Source organism: Pyxicephalus adspersus, chromosome 1, assembly GCF_032062135.1.
Source record: "Pyxicephalus adspersus chromosome 1, UCB_Pads_2.0, whole genome shotgun sequence".
NCBI lineage: Eukaryota > Metazoa > Chordata > Amphibia > Anura > Pyxicephalidae > Pyxicephalus > Pyxicephalus adspersus.
The window spans coordinates 38,172,925-38,186,556 of record NC_092858.1 but is presented as its reverse complement, the minus strand read 5'-3'; the positions used below and the strand labels follow the sequence as shown (position 1 = coordinate 38,186,556).

The window sequence follows — 13,632 nt, the reverse complement described above, 5'->3', positions numbered from 1 at the left end:
TTTATACCATTCTTTCTGGTTATATTGAGAGAGTTACCTGTAGTGTAATAACATGTTTGCAAGTGCCGATATACATCAGTGATAAAGGGATATAGTAATTCTAGCAGGGGTTCTTTACATCCTTAAAGGTATTTCATGTTTTCCCCTATGGTTGTGGGTCCCCCCCAGTGTTTGCTCTATAACCTAGAAATAAAGAACTCCATCATTAACAGAAATGAATCCCCTTTTCCTCTCTGCATGATATCTGTACTAGAAATTGTAGACACATAGTGTTTTAGTGTTCTGTAACAGGGTGCCTGGAAAAAGCCAGTATGTTATTATTAATATTAATAAACTGTATTTGTAAAATGCTAACATATATTACATAAATGGCAGATACAGACAATGACAAAAGAGGAGGAGAGGACTCTGCTCTACAGAGTTTAAAATCTTATCAAGAAAAATATGTGATGACAGAAATGTAGTTTCACATTCTTCATTTGGAGCCAGCAAGTCACTATTGTAGACAAGTTCTCTATCTTTATACAGAAAACTTGTACTTGGGCCGGTTTGTCTGGGAATTCTCACAAGCAGGGTTGGGTAGATTCCCACCCCCATTGTTTTAGTGACAAGTCATCTAGAACAAGTGTGTGGTGATCAGTGTGTGTCTGAAACAGAAACATGTCAGTGCTATTACAAATCTGCAGAATAAGACAGACTTAAATCTGCTCAGATCTAGCCAGGAGGCTGTAATGGTGTTGCCTTACTGGACTTTTGCTGCTCCGCACAACAGGGACTACCCAGAACAAACCACTTAAGATGCTGAACATGAAAGAACTCGGAGGAGCAGAGGTTGTTGTAATCGTTGTGAACTTTGCTTTGTAAGTGTGTGTCTCAATCTTGTGTGATTTACATTATGCTGGAATAAAAGGAATGTGGTGTTTAAGAAATCAGTCATCCAAGTTGTACATTTGGTGGTTGTATTTAGGCAGAACCTTAAAGAGCCAGCTCCCTTAAAGTGGCAATGTCTGTAAAGACTGTACAGCCCCTGGGAGCTGCTAAGGACTATTAATAGGAGAGCTAATTTAACAGCTTGTGTAGGCGAATGCTGACGAAAAGAAAATAAATGTAACAGGCTAATGCCTGTAACAGGCTAATGCTCCACAGCAGAGTCCAACAAGTTGCTGATGGATGGCTTTGGCTGAAGGAATGCCACATGTAGAAGGTATCCCTGATGAGTGTAAGCTGGTACAAGGCTCACTGCAAGGGGGCGGCTGAAGGATGGTATAAAGGTCCTCAATGTGATATTAGGAAATAGTGGCACAGAAGGAGAGGCAACCTATGGCTCAGTGGGCAGAGGTCTTCCTTCATTATGTATAACTACATAAACCTTGGTGGGAAATGGCTACAGCCAGAGATCTCCATGCCAGCTCAAATAGTTATTGCTCAAAGGTTATTCTGGAGCAGTTGGCGCAAGTCCTGCAGTCCTGGGTTGGGGAATAGTGTCTAGTTGTTCACCAATTTAGAAGCCCATGGGCATGGACTGAGATTCCACCTGTTGTCATTCAACAGATGCACCATTCTTGGCATGGCTCATATTTTCAGAGGACTATACAGAGCTCAGATCAGTGTCATCTGACCTGACGTAAAGCATTTCTAACGTAACAATTTTAAAGTAAGCAACCTTGTGGTACCTACAAACACAGTCATGTGAAAAAGAAAGTACACCCTCCTTCCATTTTAGGGTTTTATGTTTTAGGATAAGTCATCTGGTCAAATCATCAAAATGCAGATGCAATGTGTGAAAATCCTTTAATTCATTAGCTTGTAGAATCACCTTAAGCAGTGATAACTTGATGTTTACATTTTCTGTGTGACTGTATTTATCTCTTACATTATTTTAGAGGATTTTATCCCTCTTTTATTTGTATTTCCTTTTTAACATTTCTTCACTTCATAATAGTTTGCAGACATTCATTTACTTACAGCTCCCTTAAATTCCTTCCACAGTATTTCGATTGGGTTGAGGTCTAAATTTTGATTCAGCCATTGTAACAACTTGACTATATTCCTTTTTTTAGCCATTCTTTAGTAGATTTACTGGTGTGCTTGGAATCATTGTCCTGTTGCACCAATTTTCAGCCAAGCTTTAGCTATCACTCGGATTACCTTACACTTGACTCTAAAATACTTTGTGTACAAAGGAGTTCATTCTTGACTTGAACCCTCCTCTTCTGGGTTCTTCTTCCTACTCCCCCCGACGCAGGAGTGAGATCGTGTGACGTAGTTTGGGGAAAAAACTTGCAGATTTTACTGCACATGCTTGCATTTTCTCTCCTTATGGAGAAAGGACTCCTTCTGCGCATGCTTGCATGCTATCTTTTAGCAAATATTTCCAATCCTAGACCAGATCCATTCCAGGTTTTGTGGATCACCCATGTTCACTGATAAAAGGGGATCCTCTCCAGTCTTGAAGAGCTTTAATAAATCAGCCCCAATGACTGCAAAACAAGCCCATGCCATCATCCCTCCACCACTGTGACAGTAGATGTATATGCTGATGTTTGTTTTTGGCCCAACGTGGCTCTGTGAATTATGACCAGACATCCCTATTTTGTTCTCATTTGTCCAAAGGACATTGTTCCAGAAGCCTTAAGGTTTGTTAAACGTCTGTTTTTTTTTATAACATTCCTTATTTCAAATTTCAGAGTATTCAACAAACAAGGATAAATGTACATTGACATCGGGGGGAAGGGGGGCTCATATCAAAGTCTATTGACGTCTTATTGTAACAAGAGTTGCCACAAAAAATAAAGGTAAAGACTTAAGTCACCTTTTCACATGAAAGATCTGGTTAGTATTATAGTTAGTATTGATCAGCAGCCTTCTTTTGGAATTTAGGATTTGACTGTAAGGCTGGATTTGATCTGTGCCTGTTTTATTTAGCTCCTGTTGATGCACTTAGCCTGGCATCTGATTTTTTTAATGCATTTCATTGATAAGGCACACACCAATGCAACAGCGCTCATTAGAATCAACAGCTCTTCGTTTGTTTTGTTTTTTGGTCTGTGTTGACAATGGTGTTAAATGGCTCTAAATAAACTCTCTAACCCAGTGTTTCTCAACCAGGGTTTTGTGTAACCTATGGGTTCCTTCAGAAGTTATTAGGGGTCCCTTGAGCAATGAGTAGTTTGTGACCCTCAGGTCAGTTTAAGTGACACCAATCATCTTTTTGACTATCTGTAAGGGTGACATTCTTCCAGCAATGTAATAGTCATTCTTCCTACTCTCCACTTATATAGTAGTGTATACTGTACACTAATATACTGTAATTATAGTTATAATTATAATTGTAATTATAGCAGGGGTTTTCTGAGGAATTAAAAGGTAACTCGGGGGCCCCTTATTTTAAAAAATTGCAAACACAGTTGTAACTGGTAAGATATCATAAATACATTTCTTTTACCTAGTTTTATCAACATCTAGCTGTACAAGTCATTCAAGTTTTCCTACATTACCTTGCTATGTTTTCTTTCATGTACTTAAAATGCGTTTGTCCTCAGTTAACACAAACAGAAAAAAAGCAGGCAGAATGCCAGTCAAGTGTTTGCCCAATTCAGCCATTTCATGCTCTTCCAGATTTACATGTATCTTGTGTTCTTGGTTAGGTTTGTACAGCATTAGTAAGTGCTGAGATTGCAGAAGCTTCTTTCTGACTTCTGATTTCCTTGGCTCCATAGATTTCATACATTAAAAAATCAAGGTATAGTTTAATTCTATTCCATGGCAGAAAGGCTGACATAGCATTTCCTAATAATTATTCTTGTGCTGTGTTTCTGACTTGAGATGTGGAATCTAGGCTGAATGTTTCTTTGCCAAGCAGCACGTAGGCCCTCTGCGTTTGAAGAGAAGCCCTGGGGGATAATGTTCAGGTTTCTATGCACACTATACTCTCCAACTGTTTTGCATTGATATGCTGTACAGGTGTTGCAGGCAAGATTAACAAGAAGTAAACAGACAGTTTTGCATAATAATTGGCATAATTTTTTTCTAGATTTATTGCCCATGTATAAAAAGTAATTCTGTTACCTTTAAAGTAGCAATAGCACATTTAAACATAGATGGTTGGTCATGAGACATGATTTGGTGTTGACGTTTGTATAAACCTCATGATGAATATATAACCAATCTGCTATGAGAAATATCTGCACTTTTACTTTAGTTTACATAAAGCTTTATAAATCACAATCAGGTGTTTTATTTATTTAGATCCCTTGTTTCTCCATTATCTGCACTATTTGGAGCTTGTCTGATACTTTGTGATATAAAAAACTTAAGTTAAAATAAATAAAATGCACATTGACAATTTACATTACACAATCACATACTGACTTGTCAGTGGTCTCATAAAAGTAAAATCACAAAATAAGAAAAAAAAGTAAGAAAAAAACATAAAGTTGAATCCCATACATGAAACAAAGGCACCCAACACCCTGCACTGGTGCACATTAGGACATATGTGTACCGTCACATGTGCGTGTGTACAGTTCATCTCTGAAACAATTACAGGGTATTACTGCACGTGGAGGAGTGAGGGAAATAATCCCAGGTCCATTATTCAGGATAAATTCAAACCAGTGAAAGTTTTTTTGTTGCTGATAGTATTGCCTTAAGCCTATTGTTTGACGCCTTTATGCATGCATTTCCTTAACATCAACATACGTCAATATGTTATATTACATGTTACTGCAAAGTACCAGTATAAACAGGCCCTGAAACTGGTGAATTTTAGTTCCATTTTAACTTTTTTTTTGAAAAGGAAGACGTTTTCTGGATACTTATACTTTTATTTTTTGTTAGTGTGTGATTTTTTCCATGGCACGTAAAGAGCCATTTTAGGGGTTGACAGAAACAATCAAAAAGACTCTTTGGGGTGTTATTGCTCCTCAATCAAGGTCAAACGCAAGGCAACATGGTCAGCAATGAAACAAATGGTGCCTGTAACTCCAGGATAAAATGGATGTCTGGCTGATCACAGGGTCACTTTAGATCACCAAGGAATTCAGTATCTTGTTTTAATCCCTTTATGATCTTTTGAATATTTTTCTACAATTGATTGGTTTCATTGGTCCAAATGAGACTTGTCACCCCACAAATACCCTTCCTTTGTGTCTTAGCCTTCCTGTCCCTCTCAATATCCTCCCTGTTATTTATTTTCTGTTCAAGCTGGTTATATGTGTTCCTTGCTGTTCTGTCTTCTTTTCTTCTTCCTTATTTGTATATAGTCTCTTCCTTTGTTAGGGATGAATTTATATATGAAGACTACTAATTTCTGAACCTGCATGGATTTATCCTTTTTCTGTTTTTGTATTTGATTTTGTTTTATTTTTTTAAGATTTAGGAAGTTTATAATATGCTAATATTGGAATCCATCAGTTTATTACTTGTTACCATCATATTGCTTTTTATGCTTTTTGAAATGAAAAGGGCTTTTTTTTAAGGGTCCTGTACTTTTCAGAAAACAGGCAGTCTATTTGTGGAAGTATGTGAATTTCCATGCATGATGTGCTTGATCTATGGAAAAGCCCAATGACAGGCTTGAATTTGATTGAAAGTTCATGAATACCGGTCATAACATCATGTTTACCCATATCTGTGTCCTTGCTTTTCCTCTACAGGACCGTACTCTTCAGCCCCAGCCTATCCAACCCAGACTCCCAATCCACAATCTGTCTATCCACCAACCATGCATCTTCCACAAGCTCCTCCCTACACAGATGCTCCTCCTGCCTATTCAGAGGTAAAGTATCACAAACAAAATTTTTGTAGGTAAAAAAAAATAAATGCGAATCATTCAACTGTAACTATACAAGACGGCCTTCCCTACAAGAGAAGAGTCTCAGAGTAAATTGTAATTGTGACATTTGTTTTATGTAACTGGTTTCCTAATTGTAGTTTTGCTTTTCTGCAGCTGTATCGCTCAGGGTATGTTCATCCACCTGCTCCTAATATGCCACAACTCTCAGCCCCCTACCCTGGAACTTCCATGTATGTGCCAATGCATCAGACAATGCAAGTACCACCAATGGCTTCTTCAGTTCCTCTGGCCTACTATCCTATTGGACCTGTGTATCCTCCTGGCTCTACAGTCATTGTAGATGGAGGGTTTGATGCAGGTGCAAGGTTTGGAGCCGGGAGTAGTGGATCTGTGCCAGTAAGTATTGTGAATTCTGTTTATATTACCATGCTGGTAATATAATGTCACAAACCTCCTCCAGCTATTAGACGTATATGGCCCAATTGTATGTGAACCCCCTGCTATTATTTTAAGACTGTAGTCACACCACCTACTTCAAAATATAGAAAATTGTGGAACTTCTGTTTAATATGTAAATAGCACAAGAAAAAGTGACGTGTCTAAAACTTTAATTTATACCATGAATTATGGTAGTTCCCCAATTCTCCTATTTTTATCATTTTTATTATTTTATAAGTGTATAGTTTTTCTTGGTTTTTAATATTTTCTACATTGTTAATTAATATTGAAGTCATCCAAGTGAAACAGCATTTAATTATGTTTTAAACAAAAAAAAAAAAATGTTAAACCACAATATGTTTTGTATATTGGATTCTTCCAAGTAGCTTTGATTACAGCTTCTTACACTTGTTACTTTTTATTACTTGTTTATCCTGCCAGTAGATCGGTTGTTTCTCTTGCCAAGCAGATCCAGTAAAAATAATTACAGAGGTTTAGACAAACCACATAACACCAACTGATGCTTAAAAAGTCAGCTGTTATTAGTATTAGTGTTTTTTTTTTTTTTACAAAACAAAGATAAATTTATAACTTTTGTAAACGTGTAGTCTGTAATTAAATTCTCTTTTACTTAAAGACAATTTAAAATTAGTGCTATAAACCAAATTGCACTTGTTTTTTTTCCCACTGTCATAACTTAGCCTTTCCTACCCCTTCACAGATGCATACGTACCTTGATCTGCAGCTCTGCTGTTTGCCTACATCCAGTGCCACAAGCTTTTACTTGTACTGTAAATTGCTATTAATGGCAGCAAAGGGGAAGGAGCTGGATGTTAAAGTTGCATCCCTAAAACTTTGTGGACATTTTTTGGATATATATTTTATGTTCAAATCCACAGGGACTGACTTTGGCAGGCAGGGGAGGTCACATCATGAAAACATTTCCCAGATGTACAAACTTTTATTTTTTTAATTATCCAAGGTCATCCAGGTAATAAACATGACATTTGTTTTTAAACTGCAAAGGATATGAGGGCCTTGTTCCACTTTAATCTAGGAGATACCACTTACCTGTGTAAGGAACATAGTAATTAGCAGCAGAGTTGACCGTCATTCTAATTCGTGTGAATGACCACATGATAGACAGATCATACTTGTTGTAAACCAGTCCATTTCACATTTTTTATTCTCTTTTTTTCTTTCAGCCACCACCTCCTGGCTGCCCACCAAATGCAGCCCAACTGGCAGCCATGCAAGGTGCCAATGTTGTCGTTACACAGCGAAAAGGCAATTACTTCATGGGTGGCTCGGATGGAGGTTACACCATGTGGTGAGAAGGATTCTGAGGCACAGAAAGGGGGCATAAAGAAGCAAAAAAAAAATATTTCAAAAGCGGGCTAACTCTTTTATACAAGGAATGACATCTCACTGCGTGAGCACTTCCCACAATGATCTGCTTTAGGATATTAACCCAAGATAGAATACAGGATGTTTAGACACAGGTTGAAGTGGGATGTCTGCTTGGTGCTTTGTGTACTCCTGTTATAGGAAAAGGAGGTCCTTTAAAAAAAAAATAAAAAAATAAAAAAAAATTAAAAAATAAATATATATATTCATATACAGTTAAAGCTTAGCGTCCCCTTTATACCACTTCCTACCTCCTGCACATACCTTCATCATTTTATTTTAAATGAACAGGCACTGTTCAAGAAAACCTGATGTCTTGACAGATTGTTGACTCAGGCTGGAAGTTTCATGTTTTTGGAACATAATATCTTCATAGGGGGCAAAAGTGAGTTAAAGTAAATACTGGGTCATCTGTTTGAAATTCTGTAAACATTTCTGTTAAACTCCCTGTGCTACTGCTGACATGGACTGAAAGTACTCTAGTACAGCACTATCACAGACATTGCTTTCTCCAGGACACTGAGTACTTGCAGTAGTACTTCATTTAGTGTACATTAGAGAATTTTGGAAGAAGTATGTAGATATCTGTCTGCATACAATATCTGAGGCAGGTTTCAGTATACCTCTATAGAAGATGTGATGACCAGATTAGTTTCTGGGTATAATTGTCCCTACTGACACACTTTTTTTTTTTTTCTTTTTTAACTTTTAACAAAGTTAATGTCACTGTTAAAATACATTTCTGTACTGGTTGCCAAGGAGTAAACTACCTTTTGGAAATGTTTGTATGCGTCAAAGCAAGAGTAATGTAATGCTGCATGTTTCGTATGTGAAACGTTGAAGGATAATCAATAAAAATGCAAAAAGGTGCTTTAATCATTTATTCAAATTTTAAAAAATAAAAAGTGAATTTGAGAATAATTTCCTTTTAATTTGGAATTGTTTCTTTACCAGCAGACTACTGGTTTCTGAAGAATTGTGCTGTCATTTAATAACTGGGATTCTTAAGTGTTTTCTCAGTTAACACTGTAACATGAAGTTATGGGAACAGCAGGACAGAGGAGCCAAGGCTTTGCACTCATTTCTCACATTGCCCTGTAATATCTTAGAGAACCTGAACATTACTTCACAAGTCACCAGTCAGGCAGGTTTTAACCAGATTGGTAGGTATGAGGAAGTAATACCAGTTTTTAGTACTGACCCATTTCAGGCACTCTCTATTGGTGTGCTGTCATACACTGTGTACACAATAATCTCCAGTAGAGATATGACTGTGTCCTATGTATCTATAGTCATACACAGTTGGGTGCAGAATGCCGCTTGCTAGGACTTGGGAATATTTGGCATTAAACTTCTACCATTTGACATAAAAGGCCTGGTTTATAAAGCCCTACAAGACTGGAGAAAATAAAATATGAGAAAACCTGGGTGATCCAGCAAACCTGAAATAGATCTGGTTCAGGATTGAAACATTTGCTAATTATTGGCAAATGTTTCAGTCCTTAACCAGAAACATTCCAGGTTTGCTGAATCATGAAGGTTTTCTTCTGATAGTCTATCTTCTCCAGTCCTGGAGAATTATATTAAATCAGGCCCAGAGTTTCAGTAAGTACTGAAACCCAAATACATCAAAGAATACATTTCAGATATAAATGTTCAAGTGTACAATTGGCCCAAGTTGAGAGGACCGACTATCTGGAAATAGGATCTTTAAAGTTGCCGGTGGACAATAAATGCACCATCTGACCTGACCTCCAAACAGGCTTTTCCTAAATCCGTGAATGCATACCTGTATCACCCTGACACCATGCCTAGCCACAGGTTTAATTCTAAGGTAACTAATGGCAATCAGCAAGAAAGGTCCCACCTGGCCACTCAATTTTTTTCCCCCAGAAACTGGTTAACTAAGGCTGCGTACACGTGAAATTATTGTCGTTGGAAAGGATCTTTCACGATCCTTTCCTACCACAAAAGACTCAATAAGTGCTGTACATACATCGCTGTTCTGCTCTATGGAGAGGAGGGGGGAGAACAATGGAGCGGCAGCCCGCTACGCTCTCTCCTCTTCACTTCCATCATGATGGTTCGTTGATCCGCCAGGATGGATCCATGAACGACAAGCGCTGTACACGTCAGATATCAGCCCTGAGGCGATTATCGGACAAGAATCATCTGACTGGTGTACGTAGAGTGTCTGCTCACATTAAAGGTGCCAAACTGGGTGATTCCCAAATGTGTATTTTATTTTTAACGAAGTGATGTCAAATTTGTGTCAATTGAAGAACAAAAAAGATTTTATTCATACATTTATCTTTTTTAATTGTATGCATATTTAACCTTTGGCCAGACACCCACAGGCTTGCAACCATCAGACAGCCTCAATTTAACCAAACCTGCTTTGCTTTATAACGGGATTTGCCTAAAAAGCTGATTATGAGTTCAAGGGACAAAAAAAATAAAATGAATGATTAGTTTTGTACTAAGAAAAAGTCAAATAACTGCAGATAGTTTTTGTTTACCAATGGTTATCATTTCCAATACTTAGATTTGCTCCATAGAAAAGTACACTTGCTTTCCTATGCTTTTTCTTTCTTGGATAGGTCAGCATTACACTCAGAATGCAATAAAGTTAAATGTTTGTAGTTCTGATGACTAGTTTTATGTTCTATGTGCTTTCTAAAGGCATACTGAATGCATGTAGAGTGAGAGTTTTTATAAGCGCCTCAAACTGATTTGTATATTGTATTTCAAAAATGTTGATCTTAAAAGGGACTTTGTGATGATTTTTATTCTTTTTCTTAAAAGTATACCTGAATAAAGCACACATTTCAGATAACCCTATAAATATGTCCTCTGGTGCCACATCTTGGCTTTGGACTACTTTCTCTTTTCAATATGCTCAAGTATAATCCTGAAAAACTCTAATGTCTGAGTAAAGAACGAACTTGCTTACTTGCCCATTCTACAATGCAATGCTGGTGTCTGAGCTACCAATAGCACAATTTAAGTCACATGTGGAGGGATCTGTCCTAATGTAAATTACCAACTTGCAGTATGCTAGTGCTTGTAATTGATTTCAAGGGGTGTATTGTTGCTCTGGGGAAGTATGAAAGGTGTTTAATGTGAACATGTGGCCCCAAAAGGAAACTGACTATGCTGCAGCAGGTTTGCCTTTCTTATTTTGACCATGTAACAAGTGTTCAATAAATGCCAGTAAAAATCACTCAATTTATATGAATATATTATACTAATGAATGAGGTATAGTGTAAAGGGGTTGATGGATGTAAAATAAATAAATAAATAAAAAGCCACTTCCCTTTTTCCCATGCTTGCATGCAGCTCCTGCAATTTTCATACAAACTATTCATTGTAGTGTTTTGTATCTCATAGAACTACAAAATCATGGAATGCTAAAGTGGTGAATACATGTTTTTGACATTATTTGGTTTTCAATGCCAGTTACCCAGGGTGGTAGTGTTTAGTTCAGGGTTGTGTTAGAGAAAAAGATGGGAAATCCTAACGTTTAAGCTGGCCCTAGCACCTAAACCCCCACCATCTAACCCCCCCCCATTCTAACACCTTCTAACCCCCAAAATCAAGTCTCAACACCTGACAATCCTTCATATTTTACTAAAATTGAGCACATGAAGGACAGCTTTATACAAGTTAAAGTTGTCCTTTGTGGTTATTTTAATTACCCCCCATCCCCTAAATGGCGCCTAAATGTCCATGAAACCGAACCTTAAACACCACAATGGCAAAACCTCTCATTTCGCCACAATAATTATGTGATCGGCAGAAACCAGCTACCCTATTAGAATAGATGCTCAGAGTACAGTATAATGACTTTCAAGACTTCATGACAGAGGATTGGCATACCAGACACCCAGTAAACAATGTTCATGGCATTGCCTTTTAAAATCGTTCTCCAGCCTAGTTTTTTTTTTGTAAGAAAGTGGAGGCCAGAACCCATTTTAAATATAAACTGAGGTACTTATTTTACCTGTAATTTCAAGATAATGCTTTAACCTATTTAAAAGGAAAATATATAAACCACATGGATTGACTATGTATCTTTTTCCCTAATTTTACAGTTTAAAGTATCTTTTAAGTTGGATATGATGGATGACTTGCCCTTAAATTATATTGTGTGCATTATTGTTGGCCACCAGTAGAGGGTGGATTTTCCTCATGTAAAGTGTGTAACACACTCATGTCTTTTGTCTGTAACGCAATAGTTTTTACACACTTTACATGAGGATACAGCACCATCTACTAGTGTGACCAGGTTATAAACTGAGAAACTTTATAATGTATTTGGACATTATGACTTTGGCTCAGCTAGTCACGAGCTTTGCCCACTGCACAGCCAAGCGGGTAAAACATAACACAAAACAGAAGTATATATGTATGTATGTATATATATATATATATATATATATATATATATATATATATATATATAATGTTAAAACAATTTGTGTTTAGCTGGAGTGAAAAATGAAAAGTTGGCTTAATGCTATTCATCCATCTTTGTGACCTTGCATGTAGAATCAGACAAGTGCTTGCTTTGTAGTATGAAAACTGTAGCCTTATATGTTAAGAAATCCATTCAACAAGCTGGGCTATGGCCTTATTTGTCAGCTTATGGGTACAATGATTTGTGCTTTTAATACAAAGCATTGCCTGTTAGTGTAAATCTCCTTGAGCACTGGTCACGATGTTGCATAACTGGCAATGCTTTGTGTTTCAATTTTGTGTTCGGTGCCTATAATGTAACCATATTTACACATAAAAATTAGGTTTTCAGAGCAGACAAGCCCTGGAATCCACCTTATAGAAGAATACCCAAGCCTAGCATGTGGTTTATTTACCCCATAGAGAATTGGTCTTTTGCATTGACAACAGACCTATATGCTAAAGATGTAAATGGAAATTCATGCTATACGTACTGGATAAGTTCCTGCATGTATCATTTGTGATCCAGTGGCATTGTCGAGTGTTCTTTTTCAGCTTCTTAAGTAATCCCATTTATCAGTTTTGTCGTTTCAGGTGCAAACTTTGGAGATATGACATTTAAATCTACCATACATACCTACATGCCATACAAAATCCAATACATAAAGCGTATTAAGAATAAGGGTCTGTTATACATGGGCTGTGATGCATTTCCTCTGTTTTGATATTGACACCATTTGGAGTTTAAGTATTTTAGAAACTTACCATAAAAGAGACACTTCAGTAATCCAGTCCAGCTATAGTGTTTTGTATATATCTGCTTATAAAGCCACTTTAGACCCAATGTATCAACATGTGCTTTATAAAGAACTGGAGATCCTTACCCTTAGTCACCAATCACATTAAATGTACATTAAAGCTCAATCTGGGTGGTGGTTTGGGAAATTTTGATTCTTCAGGCCTTTTATTTTCCTCCAAGTTCCTTATTGTTCCAGAGATCTTAGGAGTGGTTTATATTCTTTGCAGCTCAGTAACACACGGTGTATCCACTTTTGTTCATTCTCCTTGTACATGAATAAAGCCCTAACTGTAGGCTGCACCTGTCTTCTAGAAAAACCAAGTCACTCTATACTGTGTGTTAGCTGTTGTTACGACTGATGTGCTAAAGGGCATTTTACAGTCTGTGTCTTTAATACACTGTGGTGCACATGTGGATTTTTTTTATATATTTACTCAATCAAATGTAGAGTGTCAAAATATTTTGAAGATTTGATTAAACTGATGAGCTGAAATAAACCTCATGGATGAAAATCTCCAATACGTGTTATTTTTTTTCTTGTGTTTTTCACTAAATCTAATGGTTTGTTTATGAAAACTAGAGCTGAGGATTGGTTATCCATTAGTTTTCCCATTGTATGTTAGAAACTGAAAAGTAATAATCTGACCAAATGTCATCGACGGAGAGATTATATAAACTGCAATTTCTGACCTGGTTATAACAATGGTACTCGCCTGGTTGGTGTTCTGGTTC

At 37.1% G+C, this 13,632-nt stretch overlaps 1 protein-coding gene across 1 annotated transcript in view; it reads left to right on the top strand.

Moving 5' to 3' along the window:
• The window catches only part of DAZAP2 (DAZ associated protein 2), an 18,292-nt gene extending 4,873 nt beyond the window's left edge, over positions 1-13,419 (top strand). Inside the window, exons 2-4 of the mRNA XM_072407023.1 lie at positions 5,658-5,779; positions 5,951-6,193; positions 7,441-13,419. Coding sequence (XP_072263124.1) covers positions 5,658-5,779; positions 5,951-6,193; positions 7,441-7,569 — 494 coding nt within the window. The 3' untranslated portion in view covers positions 7,570-13,419. The remainder of the gene's footprint in view (positions 1-5,657; positions 5,780-5,950; positions 6,194-7,440) is intronic.
• Positions 13,420-13,632: the final 213 nt, after the last annotated feature.